This window comes from Sinohyriopsis cumingii, chromosome 4 (assembly GCF_028554795.1).
Source record: "Sinohyriopsis cumingii isolate HCF-2022 chromosome 4, ASM2855479v2, whole genome shotgun sequence".
Taxonomy (NCBI): domain Eukaryota; kingdom Metazoa; phylum Mollusca; class Bivalvia; order Unionida; family Unionidae; genus Sinohyriopsis; species Sinohyriopsis cumingii.
Genome location: NC_142964.1, coordinates 6017913 through 6038765, shown reverse-complemented (window position 1 = coordinate 6038765; position 20853 = coordinate 6017913). Strand labels below are relative to the sequence as shown.

General features: G+C 35.7%; 1 protein-coding gene across 1 annotated transcript in view; it reads left to right on the top strand.

Moving 5' to 3' along the window:
- The window catches only part of LOC149800571 (U3 small nucleolar RNA-associated protein 15 homolog), a 141327-nt gene that overhangs the window by 33084 nt on the left and 87390 nt on the right, over positions 1-20853 (top strand). Inside the window, exons 3-4 of the mRNA XM_089954516.1 lie at positions 7647-7831; positions 11368-11491. Coding sequence (XP_089810642.1) covers positions 7647-7831; positions 11368-11491 — 309 coding nt within the window. The remainder of the gene's footprint in view (positions 1-7646; positions 7832-11367; positions 11492-20853) is intronic.

Below are 20853 nucleotides of genomic sequence, written 5' to 3'. Positions count from 1 at the left end.
ATACCAAATTTCTGGCTATCCCTCAGAGATATTGCCTTTTTTAAAAAGTAAGAACAACACAATAATAGCAGGCAGTGTCACCAAAGCATTTTCTCTGAGTGCTTTCTGCATTCTGGCCAGTTGCTCTTGTACCCATTAATTTCGTTTTGATGGAAGCAGGTTTGGTTGCTGGGACAATAATAGATGGCACCTCCTCCTCACAATCAGGCTTATGATAAACCCCATGACTATGAGAATCAAGGCTAATCTCTTGATCGTGAAGGAGAAATCACATTTTTTTGCAAAATGTTTTGTACTCGTGTAGAACTTTGTTGATGGTCTCCTGAACAGCAGTAAACTAGTCGCACAAAGCCCTTTGTTGGAAAACTTAAGTTGATCCTTGCATACCAACTCCATGTCTGCAGTGTTGGCTTGTATCTCCAGGCATGTAGTTTTGTATTTTGCATCAGTCAACTTTTTCCTTTTTCATCAAGCTCTGTGGCAGTGGTAAATGATAGTGCATCATGGTACGTCTAAAGTGCCTTGTTGCAGTCAAGGATATCTTTCATTCGGAGACTGCCAGGTTCATGTGCTGCCACTTTTAGCACTGTGTCTTTGAATCCTGATACTGTGAGTAGCTTGGTATTTACTTATATAAGATGGAAGTTCAACTTGTGATGTCGACACCTTTTTGGTGGTTTTTGTGCTTCTTGTGGTTGCTTTATGTCTAGTTTTAAACGGATGCCTCTATTATGACTTCGTTCTGATGTAGTATAATCTAACTGCTCCTACCATATTCTAGAGTTATATCATGCTTCCAAAGTTGCTGTTTCCTAATGTAATCATGGCACAGACAAACATTTCTTTTATGCCATTGGCTTTAAAGAAAGCATCAACCTTTTCATTGCAATTTTTTTTAATAATTTCTATAAAATCATCTCCACAACGGTTGTTGAGGTCATCTTCCAGTTTGTTTAATTGTTGATAATATTCAGCAAGAGGATCAGTAAAAGTAAGTCCAATATTTCATCTGGTAGATCAGTGTCTCCTCAACCAAAATCTGATTACTCCTCACAAACTGCTTATACCCAGATCTGCCAGCGCATTATGCGAAGGTACATCTGGGTCTTTGCAGTTTGCAGTTAGACGTAGATGTACGGTATCATTAAGCTTATCATCTGATAATAATTTTTTTAAAACTATACAAGTTTAGTCAGAGGGCTAGGAAATGTTCTTTCCACACATTCAGCTGTTGTATCATTTGCTTGCAAAAATCCTTATATCTTTTCAGTGTTACAGTATATCATTTCATATTCACCTTATCACTGTAATACATCTGTTATCTGGAATTTACATTGCAATTCTTTGTAACAGTATATCATGTCATATTCATCTTTATCATTCAGATATCTTGTGATGAAATTAACACTTGATTAGCCAGCTATTTGCACTCCCTTACACTCTGGAGACCTCACCATGGGATAGGGCACAATGATAAGCTTATCTCGTAATTGGTTTTTGTAGCGGATATGATGCTTGTAAGGAATGCATAAAGAAGGAGAGAAACACAACATACATTGTAGGTTCCACAAGTTATATATAGTGAAGTATGCTTAAGTGGACAAAAACTTAAATAAAAGCTTAGAAAAAGTACTATTTGACAAACTGGAAATTTTAAGTTTTATTTTTTTAAAAGTTTGATTCGATTTGCTATAAGTATGCATGCTATACGTATATGCCATAGTCATCCCCCCTACCTCAAGGTCAGGATCATGGCAAGGTGGCAAGGAAAAAAAATATATATATATATATATATATATATATATATATATATATATATATATATATATATATATATATATATATATATATATATATATATATATATCAGTGACTTCTTTTAATGTACAGGTATAATTTTTGAATAAGCAAAGATGTTTTAATGAACCTTAGGTATGTTAAATATGTTGGCTTGACAGTTTTTTGTGTATTCACTGTCATAACCCCTGCCCTCAAGGTCAAGGTCACAACATAACCCTTGTTGGTAACTTGTTTGTTTAGGATGCCATTTTGTGACCCATAGATGTGTGTGTATGTGTGCTTGATTTGAATTTTTAACGTAGCTTTAACAATGTTTCAGCCATATCAAACCCACAACCTCCGCATCTGAGGTGGATGCTCTAACCACTAGGCCACCGGAGCGGTTCCCATAGTCGTATACGTCTATGTTACCTGTCTTCCTGGTCTCAGGATAGTGTGATTCGGTGGGACATGATACTACCTGTCTGCATGATGATGCCCTAGTGCTAGACATCACTATAAACTGCCACATTGCAGACATCATAGCGCTAGGACTAAAATTGTTACAGCTACATTAAAAATACCAACAAAAAAAAACAAACAGAGACATAAACACCTGGCACCTCTAATTTGCATTTGTCATGTACTGATTATGGATGATATGTGCCAATCATGTTACCTGATTCCCTATTTATTATGCCTTTCTTATATAAATAACTGCCTTGTTCATCTGGCTTTGGTGTGTCAGTAATGAATAAGTTATAATTGAGCTAATTTTCACAGGCAGACAACACAGCTCATATGCTATAACCAATTAAACATTGTAAGAAAGTAATGTTTTAAGATAGCCTTTGGAATACATAATAATTAAGAATGTGGCTGGGGAAATGAAACTCAAATGCTTTAACCAAGAAAATGGTTTATCCAAGAACATCATAAACAATCATTACTGTATCTATGTTTTCTAAATTACTTTTCATTCCAAATCATTAATTAAATGACTACCAAATCATTAGACAAATGACAGATGATGTTTTTGCATAAATTTCGTCTATTCTGTCATTTTAAAATTAAATTTTCCTTGCCATAGCACGACTTTAACATTGAAAACCTGTTACATTAACAGTCGTCAAACACTTTACGCTACAATTCGGCGGCCTACCATAAACCTCGACTGTTTTCATTTCCATATACTTTATTTTAAACTGGATATTAATTGGCATCACCTTTCATGACTTTGGCCATTACTAGCGCCAATGAATGAACATCGTATGAAATGCTGTACAAGTATGTTTAGGTTTTCTCATGATGGGGTAGGTGCACAGGGTCAAGATTTGTTTGGGTACATAAGACCAAACCTGTGAGCCAGCACTCAATGTGCCGCCGTTAAAGTTTCTGATTTGCCAGTATTCTGGATACTAATTTTTTATACTCACGTATAAGATGACTCCAGCTGCAAACTGCACAGATCCAGATCTACCATTGCTTAATGCACCAGGAGATCTTTGTCTGTGCATTTTTCTTAGGAGTAATCAGAAGAACAAACAACACAGTTCCTGATCTGCAGATGCATTATGCTACCGCATATTTGATGTTTGTTGTTTGCAGTTTGATTCAACTTATAAGCAAATATATAATGGGATCTATGTATGTACATGTGGTACATCAGCATGATACAAGCTATATTGTGCCAACTAAAGTTAAAGTTTGACAGGGTATTATGTATTTAACATGTGACATTTGATGTTGTTCTGGGACCAAGAGTGCTACAAACTGGCTGCCTATCTTGCTTTTTCTTCACCTTGATCTTATGCACATACTATTAAGTTCCTAAACTGCGCTGTAATACAACACTGGACCGGGTGGCCAAGTGGTCTAAAGTGTTTGCCTTTACCAATCACTGCTATCTCACCTCTGTCAGCCTGTGTGGATTTATGTCTAGGCTCAGCCAATGTGGGTGTGTGAGAAAGCTCGCCAAAAGCTTCCAGTGGCTCGGGTTTTCTTACCTGGGTTTTCTGGAGTCCTCCCAGGTATACTTGTGCCATGCATAGCCTATCTTGCACTTTGAAATGGCATTAAACCCCAGAACAAGAACAAAAACAACAGATCTTTATTCTTAAAGGTGTCCTTTTAAATTGTATTTAGGAACTATTAGTTTAAAGAGGATAATTATGCCTTATTTATATTTGGAATTATTTAAAATCACATGTTGCTGTTTCATTTGCAGGAAGACTTGTTTTGTTTTGTACCTTTTTTACAAAATAATTTTAAAATATCCTTTAACAATCATCATATGTGTTGGCTAATTTAGTACCACTGGAAGTAAATCTTTCTTGTGTTCATTTTGAATTCTGACTGTTTTGAAAAATGACTCTAAATTTTGACTTCTGTTTGGTCATAATGATAAAGCTACAAATAGAATGAGGATTGGAAGAAGGGCATTCATGAAAATTGAGGGTGAGCTAAATGTATTGGGTACACTAGGTATCTATCATGCACCAAGTTATATTTCCACAGATTGTGTTATAAACTGTTTTGCTAGATTAGAGTTTAGTGAGCAATCAGATGTCATTACTGATGTGAAATCATGGATGATGTAACAAGCTGCAGATGCATGATGATAAAACTGAGGCCATTCTGATTACAACACAAAGACTTTCTCATTCACATCCTTTACCTCAAACAATAAATATCAGCAACACCAACATTAAATTCACAGTCAGTATGAAACCTAGGTGTTACTCTGGACAGTACTCTCACATTGCACCAACATGTCATGAACATATGCAAGGCTGCATATCTTGAGCTGAGACGCATCAGCTCCATTCACAAATATCTTTCAGTTGATGCCACTAAAACACTTGTGTGTTCATTAGTACTTTATTGTAACTCAATTATGTCTGGTTCATCTCAATATCTACTCCAAAATCTTCAAAAAGTTCAAAACACATCTGCTCGGATCATACTTAGAGTACCACGATCAGAGTACACCTCCCCGCTGCTCTGTATCCTACACTGGCTATCCATTCGATCCAGAATCAAATACAAAATTTCTTCTCTGTGCTACATTTCACTGACTGACTCTTAGTCCAACTACCTATCTGACCTCACCCATGTGTACACACCAGCAAGATACTTACGCTCGTCTTACGACAATCATATACTCATTATTCCCACTATGAAAACAAAGTCATATGGACAGCGTTCTTTTGCATACCAGGGCCCAGCAACGTGGAATGAATTGCCCACTGAACTTAAACACAAAGACACAGTGATCACATTCAAGAGTGCTCTCAAAACTCACTTATTTCGACTGCAAGAACAAACTTAAAGACCTAATAATGTTTCCTACCTTAAATATTCTCAGCATGTTTTTATTTATGTTTTCTAATTTTATGGTGTTTGTGTTTGTAATCATATCATTATTTATGTTTTTTATCTTACAGGTGTTGTCTAATGTAGTAAAGTGCTTAGAGCTTCTAAAGATTAGGTGTTATACAAAGTCTTCATCATTATTATTATTATTATTATTACCAGCATCAGCAATCCTGCTGCTTCCTTTACTCTGGTGTCTAACTGGGTCTGGTAAAGAGGATGTTGATTTCTTGGATTATGTTATTTTTGATAGTGCCACATCTGTGATACCAATAATGTAGGATATTGTTTGTGAAATTAGTGATTTCCAGAAGAATCAGATGTTTCTGGTACTGGAAATGATGAGGATAACAAGTCAGTACCAGCCTCTGGCCACAACACACCTAATATTCTTTATGAACATTTGCATGTGATCGGAAAAAAGCATACAACCAAAGATTTCATATTGATAAATATAAAGACATGATTATTGACAATTTCTTTCCATCCAAATAGTTGTTAAGTTATTGAATAAAGACATTTCTGCATAGTAATGATTGTTAATGTTGACTAGCTGGTACGTGTACACTTTATTTGGCTGTTAAAACTGACTGGTGTATTATTTTCTGTTTAATGATAAAATGTATTTGTACAGATGTATGCTGTTGAAAAGTATTGTTTTTACCATTAATATGAATTTGGATAGTAACCATGCCATTATAAATTTTTTACTATGTATTGGTCCAATTTCGTTGATGTAGACAGTACACAAACATTTTAAAGAAGAAAAAAAACTAGTTGAATTTAAATAGAACATTTCTCTGTTATAACATTTTCAAATTCCAATCCCCTGTGAACATTATAAACAATCTTTACTGTATTTAATGTACTGGTATATGTTGATCATATACAAAAGTTAAATGGGAGCAAGATCTGGAATGGAAAATTCCACGGTCTGCCAAATATTCAAATGTCATCATTTTCACCAGTTATTTGAGCACCTGACGAAATTTTTATTGCAGTGAAGTAAATGTTCTAGGAAATCATGATCGAACATTGCAGACTACAAAGTTAAGGTGACAAAACTATTGAAGCAAGTAGGATTATCTTCTTTTATGACCATGTTGTTAGCTTTTGTACTCACGCTAAGGACTTCATCAGCAGACTCATTTAATTTCTACTGACTGTTAACATTACTCAGTGGAATGTTGAGCAATGTTAAAAGATTGTCTCATATATGCAGCAGGCTGTAATGGCCACCATCCCTGTTTGGTGTCAGTTTGTGCGCATGGATGTAGATCGATTCCTTAGTCACCCCGCTTGAAGCAGGATTGTTCCAATCTAGGATTTTTACTAGGTTCCAAGTTATAATATGGCCAGGGCAAACAGAGTATCTTTTTATAACACCTTTAGTGCATTATGTACCATATATACTTACATATAAGTCAAACTGGATGCCACTGTACTCATGAGTCCAACTGCAAACTGGATGCCACTGTACTCACGAGTCATGAGACCAACTGCAAACTGGATGCCACTGCACTCATGAGTCCAACTGCAAACTGGATGCCACTGTACTCACGAGTCATGAGACCAACTGCAAACTGGATGCCACTGCACTCATGAGTCCAACTGCAAACTGGATGCCACTGTACTCATGAGTCCAACTGCAAACTGGATGCCACTGTACTCACGAGTCATGAGACCAACTGCAAACTGGATGCCACTGCACTCATGAGTCCAACTGCAAACTGGATGCCACTGTACTCATGAGTCCAACTGCAAACTGGATGCCACTGTACTCACGAGTCATGAGACCAACTGCAAACTGGATGCCACTGCACTCATGAGTCCAACTGCAAACTGGATGCCACTGTACTCATGAGTCCAACTGCAAACTGGATGCCACTGTACTCATGAGTCCAACTGCAAACTGCATAGACACATATCTGCCATCACATAATGCGCTGGCAGTTCTTTGTGCAGTTTGTAAAGAGTAATCAGTAAAACCAACAACATAGACCCTGGTCTGCAGGTGCAGTATGCCATGGCAACTCAGGATCTTTGTTGTTTGCCATTTGAATTAACTTATAAATGAATATATATGGTATTATTATTTTCATTTTCCCTTAAAAATGTTGGAGGGCATTGTGCCCTGCTTTTAGCATCCCGTGAACAGTATATTGGGTCATTGTGCCCTGCTCTATGCATCCCATGGACAGTATATTGGGTCATCGCATTTCTAAACATTCCACTTATATTTCATTGTGGATTTAATTTCCTGAATATTTTTTACCCGTACAAAAATTTAGTTCTCCATGAAATTTCTGATTTATCAGTTTGCTAACTTTTAGATGAAGATTGGAGGGATAAATGCTGACATATAAAATAGGTTTCTTAATTAATATCAGGTTATTGGAAATCATTGCAAGTTTACTTTTTCATTGGATGAAAGTTAGTCATGTATATATTAATAAAACAAAAACAAAAAACAAAAATATGTATCTTTTTAGGTCCAGGTGTACAGTCCAATATCCTTGCAGATTCTGAAAAGTATTTCTCGCTTTAAAGAAGTAACATATAGTGGCAGTTTTCGCAACGATGGAAAACTTCTGGTCGCTGGTGGAGATGAGGGTATTATTCGTCTGTTTGATGTATCAGGGAAGACACTTCTCAGAGTTTTTAAAGGTCATCAAAGGTAAGAAGCTATAGATGGCTTTTGTTTATCAAAAACTCCAAAAGTAAGTTAACATGTCATTGTCTTTCATTGACTTGACTAGCATATGGTCCAAGTAGACTTGAGATGTCACAGGGATCAACAGTGAAAGAAATACCACATATACTTACAGGTCTGGTCCAACTGCAATCAGCATAGATCCAGATCTGCCTTCACATAATGTGTTGTCAGATCAGGGTCTGTGTTGTTTGTTCTACTAATCACTCCTTGCAAACTGCATAGACCAAGATTTGATGGTGTCTTTTGAGATGGTATTCAGTTTGCAGATGGACCTGCCTTGTAATTGTTTCTATGGTAACTGTTTATGTAAAGTCAGTAGAACGTACTAATTTATTTTTCAAGTTTCAACTATTTTGAGGGTTTCAGTTAAGGGAAGGCTTTTTGCTCTAACTGGCAAGTCATTTAGTGAAAGAGAGTATTCGAGAGATTGTTTTAGCGATGTCAGATATTTTTTGTTCTTACTGTAATTAAAAGTAAGATACATTCACACAGTTGCTTCTCTTTTATTTTCCACAGAGTTGTGAAAAATAATTTTATCAACTCCTGATGAAATGACATTGTCAGGATGTTGTTCTATAAAAAATCCTGGCACACATAAAAAATAATGACATATTTAAGGATAAATTGTGGGCAGAAGGAATTAAAAATAATTCAGATACATCACTGAACTGTCAATGGAATGCCGGCAGTTTTAATTTTGAATGTTTTTCCAGCAACTTTTGAATCAAGAAATCACTTAGATCTGTGAGCATTAAATGCTGTTTACTTCAGTTTGGAATCACATAAATGTTTTGCACTTTCATTCACTGGATCAGGAGATATCGCTATTATAATACCAACTAAATGACCTTTCCAAACACCTCTGTCTGCGTGAGTTCGAGTCTCAGCCTCGGCTAACGTTGGTACGTGAGAAAGCCTGCCAGTAGCTTCTCTTGGGTTGGTGGTTCTTCCCGGGGTTTTCCAGGGTTCTTCCTCCACCAATTATACTGGCCGCTATGTATAGCCTATCTTGTGCTGAAAAATGGTGTTAAACCCTACAACAACAACAACAACCTTTGGAAACATCTGAGCAAATCTTTGCAAACAGCCCAGTACACATGGACATCAGTGAAGGAACTGTGCACAGTATCTGTTCTTGTATCAACATTATTGTTATGACAGTCTGGCCTTAAACAAGCACCTAAAAAAGAAAGAAACCAGGAAAACTTGACTACATCTGAATCTAATTAATTACCCTAGATTTCAAAGTCAAAATTTTAAAGGAACCTGGATTATTGTGAGTTAAATCCCAAAATAATCATTAGAGTTCTATCACAAATCCAAAAGTATAGAGTGTTCCAAATGAATTCCAATATTGAATATGCTGATGTGCCTATAGTCTTAGATGAGCTGATGTGCCAACAGTCTTGATGTATCTTGAGGATATAATCCAGATTGTCCTCAGATAAATTCACAATGTTCCCAAAATAGCGATTTAGTCCAAAGTCAACAAGCACTTTGCAATTCCAATGAATAATTTAAATATTAGATTCCTCTGAAATTTAATCTGAACACAACTGATGTTAATGATATTAATACATACATTTGATTAAAACAACCTTATAAGAAAGACTGAGACACAAAAAGATGACCAGGATGTGTGTCAGAAGTTCATTTCCAGAACAGTGTAAGTTGTAAACATGGTCAGGTTTTTTTTCTTAAATTTTAGTAAACATGACAGTCAGGTAGATCCTAGTTTTTTACAAGTGAAAAACCAATGTCCTGAACTCAAATCAAAGTAAACAAGTTGTATATAGTTGATCATTATCTTATTTGCCATCATGGACAAAAGTTAAACTCACAATAGGGATGTATATATAGCAATAAACCTGCTTTCTGTTTTGCAACATTGTTTAAATGATGTATATATTGTCGTAAGGTATGGTTGACTACCTTTAAGGTCTATTTTTGTTTTTATTAAAAAGTTTACTTATGTTTAAGTTTTAGCTCTGTCTTAAAATATTTCCAGAATCATCACAAAAAGGACTATTGTCTTAGTCCTTTTCATTACAAAAAGGATAAAATTATGCAAACTTTTCATACAAATAAATATTTATTTTGTTTATATATTTAGACAGTAAAATCATTTCGAAAGTGACATTTTTAATGCCTGTGTGTTTAGGTGTCATTCATATTACACAAAGCCATCTGACATGGAGCTTGGTTTTTAATAGCTCCAGTTATTGTTTTTGTTGTTGGGTTTAAAGCCATTTTTCAGCACACGATAGGCTATACGTGGCAGCCAGTATTAATGGTGGAGGAAGAACGCAGGAAAACCCCCGGAAAGAACCACCGACCCTCGAGAAACTACTGGCAAGCTTTCTCACATACCCACATTGGCTGAATCCGAGACTCAAACCCACGCAGAAGCTCCAGTTGTAGTCAAGCAGTTAACTAATAGCAGAGGTTTCATAACTGAATGATGTTGTTGTAGGGTTTAATGCTATTTTTCAGCACAGGATAGGCTATACATGCTGGTCAGTATAAATGGTGGAGGAAGAATCCGGGAAAACCCTGGAAAGAACCACCAACTCACGAGAAGCTACTGATAAGCTTTCTCACGTACCCACATTGGACGATCTCGAGACTTGACCCCATGCGGACAGAAGTGAGATGGCAATAATCCGTAATGGTGAGCACTGTAGACCACTCATGGCCCCTCATAATTGAATGAATGATAATTGATAATTTCAAATCACTCTTTAGAACATGCGTCATTTGTAGTGTATGAAGCCATCGGACTTTGAACTTAAAGGATCTAAGTGACTACATTTAGCACTGTTGGTGATATTGATGACAAGACATTGATTCATGTCAGTAAGATTATTTTAATGTAATAACAGGGTTCATACAGTCTTTGAAGGTCTTTGACAGCTTGGGAAAAATGAGGTAGCATTTTCAAGACCTTGAAAATTTAGGATAATCGAACAGATTACCCTGAGGTCTTTAAAAGTCTTTGACAATTGAAATAAACCCAAACATTTTAATTTCTTTCCCTAATCACAACTAAAATTGTCCAAGGTTGTTTGTTAGATTCAGATGTAGTCAAGTTTTCCTGGTTTCTTTCTTCTGATGACTCATTCAATATCATTTTATCACTAAACAATGTTGTAGAATTTTGCGTTCATTGTTTTCTCATATAACATAATTTTTATAAAAATTTTAGCTAAAATAGGTCTTGGAAGTCTATGTTTGTGTTCTTTGAAAGTTAGGGAAATCACTTTGGATTTATCATTCAGAATTCTGTATGAACACTGAATAATATACATATGCTAGTGGGCATTTCAAAATATTTACAAGGGGGGGTACTTTAACTTGCATATGGCAGGAAAGGCTGAGGAACTTACGACTGCATCAGTGACTGGCTACTACACATTAAAAATGCCTTCCCAGGGTTCTACCCATGTTTGAAAGGAACAACTTTAAGAAAATAAAATTGACTTGTTTCCTATTTTCAGACCTGTTCATGTGACAAAATTCCTGATCGACCGGTTGCACCTGTTCTCAGGCGCAGATGACAATAGTGTACGGGTCTGGGACATTCCCACAGAGAAAGAAGTTGTAGTCTACGAGGAAAACAAGGTTAGGATTTCTGTTTTTTTTCTTCATATTTTCCAAACTTAACATCTTGCAACAGACAGGGTAGGTATATGTATGATTATCAAAATTATCAAAATGTCTTTAAAAAAATGTTCTTGGAGTGGGGATGGGTACTGTTCACCCCACCACCACCCCACAAATGTTTTCTCTTAAGGAATGCATTTTCACCAATGCATCACATATTAATACGTGTGTGTGTGTTTGTGTATTTGTGTGTTTTTCTTACTATTGTTTTTGTAACACAGACAAAAGACAGTTTAGTATTTCTGGAAAAACAAAAATGATGATTGCTGAATGTTTTGGTAGTCTGACAAAGTTTAATTGACTTTCTGCTGTATAGTATTTTACATGTTTATCTAATCAGGAGTAGTAGTGATAACAAAATTTTCAAATTATCTGCTGTGGTTGATATATTGTTTATACCTACTTCTCCTGAATGGATTGTCATATCAGCATTGGGTTTTCTCTAAAAGACATCTTATGATGTCTAGATTGTCTGTTACGAAAATAGGACTGATATGGCCACCACAGTGGTCTTCTTGAAAATCTTTGTATTGCTATTTCTTCTGATTGGATGGTCATATCAGCACTGGGTTTTCATTAAAAGACTTTATATGATGTCTAGATGATACTAAATGAAAATGGAGCTGATCTGATATCCAATATGGCCACTACAGGGACCATCTTGAAAATCTTGTTATTGCACTTTTTGGAAAGTATATTAACATGGGCGTTTCAGCAGAAGACTTTTTATGATGTCTATTTGGTCTTAAATGAAAATGATGCCAGTCTGATATCCATCATGGTGGCCATCATGAAAATCTTGTTATCACTACTACTCCTGATTAGATAGTCACGTCAGCTTGGGGTTTGCGCTAAAAGTCATCTTATGGTGTCTGGTTGGTCCTAAAGGAAAATGGTACAGATCTTGTGCCCAATATGGCCACCACAATAACCATCTTGAAAACCTTGTTATTGCAACTCCTGAATGGAAATCTGACATGCAATATATCAACCACAGCAGATAATTTGAAAATTTTGTTATCACTACTACTCCTGATTAGATAGTCACATCAGCTTGGGAAGCTGACATCCAATATGTCCACCACAGCAGATAATTTGAAAATCTTGTTATAGCTGAAGAATATCAAAGATGGTTCCAACATTTGGCAGTTAAAAGGAAGAAATGGTCTTATCTTGAATTCCAGGAAATTATCAATATTTCCTACATCATTCATCACAGGTGAAAGGAGTCATTACATTCCATATATGGCATAACTTCCTATATGACTGCAGTGAACAATATTTAATATGAAATATAATAACCTCTATGTGACTCTTTGCCCTTTTGTCTTCTCTCTCTGCCTTAAATAGAAAGGACTGACACTAGACTGGTTGAAAAGAAGTTTCAGGAATTCAAGTTAAGACCTATTCTAGCTTTCAACTGCTGAAATGTTTAGTGGAAGAAACAAAATCTCTAGAAATGCAGAGAGCTGAAGTATAACATAGGTGATACATAATAATTATGTTGATGCTGATTGCTTCATAAATGACACATGTACTTGGTTCACCACTGGTGAATTTACTGAAGCATGAAAATGAATGTCCTATATAAACAGTTTTTATTTGTTCATCAGGTATGGCTATTAGTTGTAGAAGTAATCTGTCTGGGATAACATTTATATAAGGTACAGAAAATGTAGAAATTCTTTGTAAATGCTACTCTATGTACCAGGGATAAAAACTTATCCAGTGGCCTAGTGGTTAGAGCATCCGCCTCGAATGTGGGAGGTCGTGGGTTTGATCCCTGGCTGAGTCGTATCAAAGACTTACAAAAATGGTACTAACAGCCGACTTGCTTGGTGCTCAGCAATAAGAGGTTAGTGTTAGGACTGGTTGGCCAGGTGCCAGGATAATGTGACTGGGTTGGACATCGTGCTGCATGTCTGCAGCATGATGCCCCAGTGCTACACATCACTGTGAACTCCCATGTTGCAAACATCATAGCGATATGACTGAAAGATTGTTAAAGCTACGTTAAAAATCCAAATCACACACACACACACACACACACCAGATATAAAAAATCTGCTAATTTTGAGTTGTCATACAAATTTTGTGATTACATGAGTTATGGGACTTAGATTAGTTGTCTGACTTAGTTTGAAATTTAGTTTTGTTCATAATCAAGACAAGGCATTATATTAGGAGTATGACAGGAGGGAATAAATTTGAGTTTAAAAGGAATATCGTATGACTGTAGGAAATCAATATGAATCATGAAGGGATACTTTTTGAGTGGATGGAATAAATTTGAGGGAAAAAGAATACTGTATAATGGGAGGGAATACATTTGAGTAAAAAAGGGATACCTTATGAATGGACAGATTAAATTTATGTAATTAAGGGATACTTTATAAGTGAATGGAAAAAATTTGAGTGAAAAACATGTACTGAGTGACTGGAGGGAATAATTTAAATGATAAAAGGAATTCGGTATGAAAGGGTAAATTAATTTGAGAGAAAAAGGGATAATACATGACTGGAGGGAATAAATTTGAGTGATTAAGTGATAATGTATTTGTGGAGGGAGTAAGTTTGAGTGAAAAAGGGATATTTATGGTGAGTGAAAAAGGGATACTGTAGCATTTTCAATGCTAAATTAGGCTAATTAAATTTAAAAACTTTTCTTTCTTTGCTCATATAATGTAGCAGTTAATAAGTGACTTCCATTCTTTGATAGCCATTTATCTACAACAAATGTTGAGGAAACTGGAGCTGTCAGACCCTTGTTTAATGAAGTTGCAGACAACTGAAGAAGCTTTGTCTGTCAGGTGAACACTTGAAAGATCAGATGTCTCTCCCAAAAAGATATTCTACACATGATGGTTATATGCATCTTTCAACCAACATTTTGTTTTTTGGGAGCTATTTTTGCATTACCCACTTTGACCTGAGGAGATTAGGGTGATTGTATAGGAAATGTACTAACAAGAAATAATGTCAAATAATACCCAAGTTGTCTAAAATTCATCAATACCAAAATATAGAAAAAAGTTCACAGAAAATTTGGTTAAAGTAAAAGCAAGTAAGTAAAATCATGACTATTTAGTGGTTCTCTGGAACATGTTATCCAGCTTAATTAACACTGTATATGTATGTATGTATGTGTGTGTGTGTATATATATATATATATATATATATATATATATATATATATATATATATATATATATATATATATATATATACACACATACATACATACATATACATACATGTCTTCTGAATTTTTGTTATGATTTTCAAGTTAAAAAAGGAGTTAGTGTGAAGTAAATGTGAACTTTCTTGTTTGTTTCTTGCTTGACAATCAGATGTTACTTTATCCATTGACTTCTGACAATTTACATATACCCCATGCCAGACAAACAGATCTTACTTTGGCCATTGACTTCTGACAATTTACATATACCCCATGCCAGACAAACAGATCTTACTTTGGCCATTGACTTCTGACAATTTACATATACCCCATGCCAGAAAAACCGATGTTACTTTAGCCATTGGCCTGTGACACTTTACATGTACACTAAACGCTGACAAATATATGTTACTTTATCCATTGGCTTGTGACAGTTACATGTACACTACATGCTTGACAAATATATGTTACTTTATACATTGGCCTATGACACTTTACATGTACACTAAATGCCGACAAATATGTTACTTTATCCATTGGCCTGTGACAGTTACATGTACACTACATGCTTGACAAATATATGTTACTTTATCCATTGGCCTGTGACACTTTACATGTACACTGAATGCCGACAAATATGTTACTTTATCCATTGGCCTGTGACAGTCAACATGTACACTGCATGCTTGACAAACAGATGTTACTTTATCCATTGACTTCCGACAATTTACATATACCCTTTGCCAGACAAACAGATGTTACTTTATCCATTGACTTCTGACAACTTAATGCTACATGTACATGTGGATAAACATAATAAAAGTTAGAATGTATTCCAACCAAAATTTGACTGTAGCCAAAATGAACACTGAGAAAACATGTAATCATAGAGAAACTACTAAAGTCAAATTATAATCACTAGAGTTAGATGAAGACTCAAATAAATGGCAGATTTGCAGTCATTAAAATCAGATCTCCACTGCCCCATTTGAAGATCTGACAGTGACCACATAGGTCATGTTCTGGTGAACTATGCTGTTATCATAATTACTAATTTTATCAGCCAAACAGATGAAGTCTTATATCTTTGTGTTTGGGAGAATGATCAGTGTGGTTGAAGCGCAGCCGTGTGCTCTGAGCGATTTGATTCACTTTCATATTTTTAAAGCTGCATTTCAAATAGCCAATTCAAAGGTCACCAGAACATGACTCCAAAGCGGTCACAGTCAGGTCTTCACCAAGGAAAGTGGAGATCTGAATAAAGAAATATGTGTGGTTCTAGTTACCCAAACGTCTCTTTTTTTAAATGCTCACCCTACATTCAATTTTTTAAAAAGAAAGAAGAAAACTTTGTAAAAATGACCCTAAAAAGTTTTTGAGAACAAATTAGCTAAGTGATGTAACTATGATCTAAGCTAAATTCAAGATGCAAAAGGCAAGTTGTTTCTTGTTTATGCTTCATTTAAATCTGTCCGCACCACAGAAAGAAAGTTTGTATCAACCTATCTTCCCAATGTTTGTTTTCAGTGTAACTAGAACTACACATATTTTTCTTTTGGTCTTGTGTAATTTACATACTTCCAGTTGGGATGCCTATGTGCTTACTAGTACATAGCCTTGTTTTGAATGGTAACCAGCTCACATTGTTTAAAGGAGTGGATGCTGTGTTGATTGGGCTGTTAGCATCGTCGCTTGCCAGGGTTCCGGTATGTTAACCTTTCTACAAAATGGTGGATTGATCATATAGTTAAGTGCTTTGTCCAAGCGATGTCTATTGGATTTCATGAGTTGCCTCCCATACAATATAATGCCACCTAACCAATAATGTGTAACAGCGGTGTTGTACATCAGCCGAAAATGGTGGAGGAAACTTTCCTCAAAAGGATTCTTTGTAAGTTTAAAATCAAAGTATGACTGTGTACCAGAGAGAAGATATTACAAGTGTATTTGAGGGAAAGGATGTATTTGTGTAAAGACGGATCAGCAGTAGAAAACTGCTTATTTTTGAGTGTATTCTAGTTGTATGCTCACCTTGTCTCAATCATGTAGGAACAGGGTTCAAATTTGAACACTTTGATTTTGATTGGATGCAATGGCTTGCTGTCACATGACGCAAAGTGCTGAAATATCTGATCGATCAGTCAAGATGTAGATAGGTTAACATATCAGAACCTTGGTTAGTGAAGATGGGCTTTTATGAGTCGTACAACTAAGCTGTGTTGTGTGTGTTTGTGTGATTTGGGTTTTTAATGTGGCTTTAACAATTTTTCAGTCATATCAATACGATGTCTGCAGTGTGACAGTTTTTAGTGATGTCTAGCACTGGGGCATCATGCCGCAGACATGTAGCATCATGTCCTATGCAGTCATATTACCCTGACACCAGACTGACCAGTATTAACACTAACCACTTAATGCTGCACGCTGAGCGAGTCAGTCGTTAGTACCATTTTTATAAGTCTTTGGTATGACTTGGTCTGGGTTTGAACCTGCTACCTCTGAGGCAGATGTTCTAACCACCAGTCTACAGGAGAGTTGCTGAATGAACAGTTTCTAGACAAACAAGACAGTCCTCCACTTGACCTCAGGTCACAATTAGCATTTTTTTTAAAAACTATTACCTTATGGAAAGTTTCATTCTAGAAGGTTCCAGATGTTTACCAGATAAAATCTTAGTTATAATTTGAAGGTATGTTAATAAAATTATGATATATAGTGTGGTAATCAACAAGTTAACCTCCACAATTCAAAGGGAATTTCCAATGTTTTGGACTTGGCTTGAGATATACATGTTGTTTACAAATGAAAATCAGTGACTCAGGTCAGGAAGAAAATGAACTTTATTTTGCACAAGGTCAAGTCCAAAATACAATTATCCAAAGCATATAAGGAATTAAAAAGAAAGCCTTACCAGTCTGTGTTTCTGGGACAGTCCTCAATGCACCATTCTACATACCTGGGACAGTCCTCAATTTACCATTCTGTGTGCCTTGGACAGTCCTCAGTTTACCATTCTGAACTCTGAACTGCTTGCTTCACAATTTATATACACCATCTGTATTTGCTTATAAGTCAGGTCCAACTGCAAACTGCATGGACCCAGATCTGTTATTGCATAATGTACCAACTGCAAACTGCACAGACCCAGATCTGTCATTACATAATGTACCAATAGCTCTGGGCCTTTTCAGTTTGATTAGGGCTAATTGGTAGAACAAACTGCACAGACCCAGATCTGTCATTGCATAATGTACCAATAGCTCTGGGCCTATTCAGTTTGATTAGAAAAAACAGCATAGACTCTGATCTGCCAGCACATTATGCAACCATAGATCAGGTATGTGTTGTTTTCAGTTGAAGTGAGTATACATAATGAGCATGGTAAAGTCTCTTGATGTAACAGTTCGTCTGCAAGTGAGGACGTTTATGTATTCATCAGTGCATTTAAGCTAATATTTGCACTGTCATTAAAAAAAATAGAGTGAATGATGCCAAGTTGATGCACAAAATGCACATGTAGTGTGTTACTGTATCCCTGGTATTAAACCCCAGGCTAGGGACAATGCTGCTTATTGTACATTGGATAGATAGCAAAGTATAGGATGGCAGGGAGGGGCCAGGAGGTGATGAGCAGTGACAGGCTTCCTCGCTGCAGATTTGTATTTCTTAATGGACATTGACAGTGTTGGAAGCTATGTGCCTTATATTCTTTTATTTCAGTAGATCTGTACGGCTTGTTTCCATTGTTAATGACAGTTTGCACCAATTTAATAGAAATAGAGAAAACAGGTACATAATATACTGAAAGATAACAAAATCAGTCACAGATTACCAGTAGGTATACAGGTACAGTTCCTATGCTGAGGATAATATTGGAGAAAGAAAAATTTGCCTGGGACAAACCAGTGAAGTTTGTAATGGATGATCATATTTATTTTGATTATTATTGACATGTTCAAATAAACTTCACCAGGCATCTAACTCAGATGAAGCTAAAAATTCTGAGATCTGATTTGTCAACATAAAATCACTAACCAATCAGACATTATATATTTTAATTGGAAATATTATGTTGGGGGGGTGGGGTTAGGAGGCTTGGGTGGTTTTTTAATATAGATATATTTGGAGATATATTCATTTGTGGAGTATATAGATTAACATGCAGAGTTTACACCAAGACACTTTCGGGAGAGCAATATTGAAGTTTGAATAATATTTGTGTTCCAGAGAAAGGGTCCAAGTTTTCAAAACACAATTTAGTTGCTTATGAGTCCAACTACAAACTGCACAGACCCAAATCTAACATTGCATATTGCACAGGTAGATCTGGGTCTGTGTAGTTTTTTTTTAAGAATAATCATTAGACCAAACAAGATCAACCCTAATCTTCTGGTGTATTATGCTATGGCAGATCATGATTTTTGTTGCTTGCAGTTCGACTTATGAGTAAGTGAATAATGTACACTACACGTGTCAAAAATATTACAGCTAAAAAGAATCACACTTGAGATGTAATTAAGGAAGTATCTTTATTTGAATATATAACAAGGAATAGTAATACCTGTGGTGTAAAATGTTTATTAAGAATATAGAATTAGCTGAGATGAAATATTTTTCTGTAGGTAGATGAAATGTCAGTCAGAAATAAAAAGGTTATCTAGTGTTTCATCTGAGCCTTGTTTCATCAGGAAGGGAGATAAGGAAATGTTTATGCTTTTAACTAAGTGTAGGTTTTCCCTTTGTTTTATAATCTAGTAATTGTACCAGAAGCAATGTATTTTCCGCTGTAAATTACATACAATGTCACTATCAATTTGAATCTTTTGGAAATAATTTCCTCAGAGTTTTTTTTTGTATTTAATGTTTGCTAGACAACAACATGGTCAGGATTTTATTACATCTTTTTTGTTTTGCTTTTCATGCTCCTTGTAATTATATTTAGGTCTTGGAACATCTTGAAGAAATTGTATGCATTCTTGTTTTTGTCTTGTCATCAATCTAAAGTTTTAATTACATCCCTGAATACTGGTTGTATATTGAATGGTGTTAACATTTTGACACTTCATTTAGGTTGATTGCTGCCAAGTTGATGAAAACCAAGATAGATTAGGTTGGCCATAGGTACCAAGAAAGATCTTCCAGAATATGTTTATCTGATTAGTCTGGTACACTTAAAAAAGGGGAGGTTATCAACAGAGCTGGCCACCAGTTGTAGAACCAGTCGAATGGAGAGTACTGTATATGTTTGCTTAAAAGTCAGGTCCAACTGTTACTGCATAGACACATATCATGCATTGTCTTATCTGGGTCTATGCAGTTTGTTAGGAGTAATCAGTAGAACAAACAGCATAGACCCTGATCTGCAAGTGCATTACGTGAGGACACATCATGATCTATGTTGCATATCACTACCATCTTATAATACTTACTTATTTGCTAGTTATTTGTTTTGGTATTTTTATTGATTAGTCAACAAATCTCAGTAATAAATCATCTGTGGTTTTTAAAGATATACATACTCAGGCCATGTACAGATTAAAGAAGTAAACAGGAGTTGCAGAAGATTTGTTTTACAAATTGCCATCCATCTCTGATTGCCCAAGCTAATATCAGTATGTAAGAAATACCATCATTACCTAAAAGACATTGATTGCATTTCCTTTTCTCCAAAGTAAGATAAATGTTAACTTCTTTAAAATTCATCCAAAGAAGACTGTGCAGTAATTGGATGTTAAGATAGAAGGGTTGGGGAGAGAAATTAATTATGTGTGTTTTTATGTTTGGATTGTAAGGTTGACTTGATTACACTCTGCTGGTCTCATTCCTATACCTTCTAAAGTAAACATTTATCCAAAAACAAAATGGGAACCTTCCAGAAACAATCCAAGAATAACATCCAAGACTACAGTTTGTATGTCAGTGGATCATACTGTGTTCTAGACTTGTCAGTCTTGTTTAAATGTATGTTCTTTGTAAGGTGAAGCATGCAATGTTTTCCTCATGTCCAGCTATTAAGAATTAGATTTGATAGTGATAGCTTGAGTTTTGCTGTTTTCACCTGTAACTTCACTAAACTCTGCTGATGGGGAGGGGTTGCATATAGGAGGCAAACAACTTGATTGATTTGGGGTCAAAAGGTCAA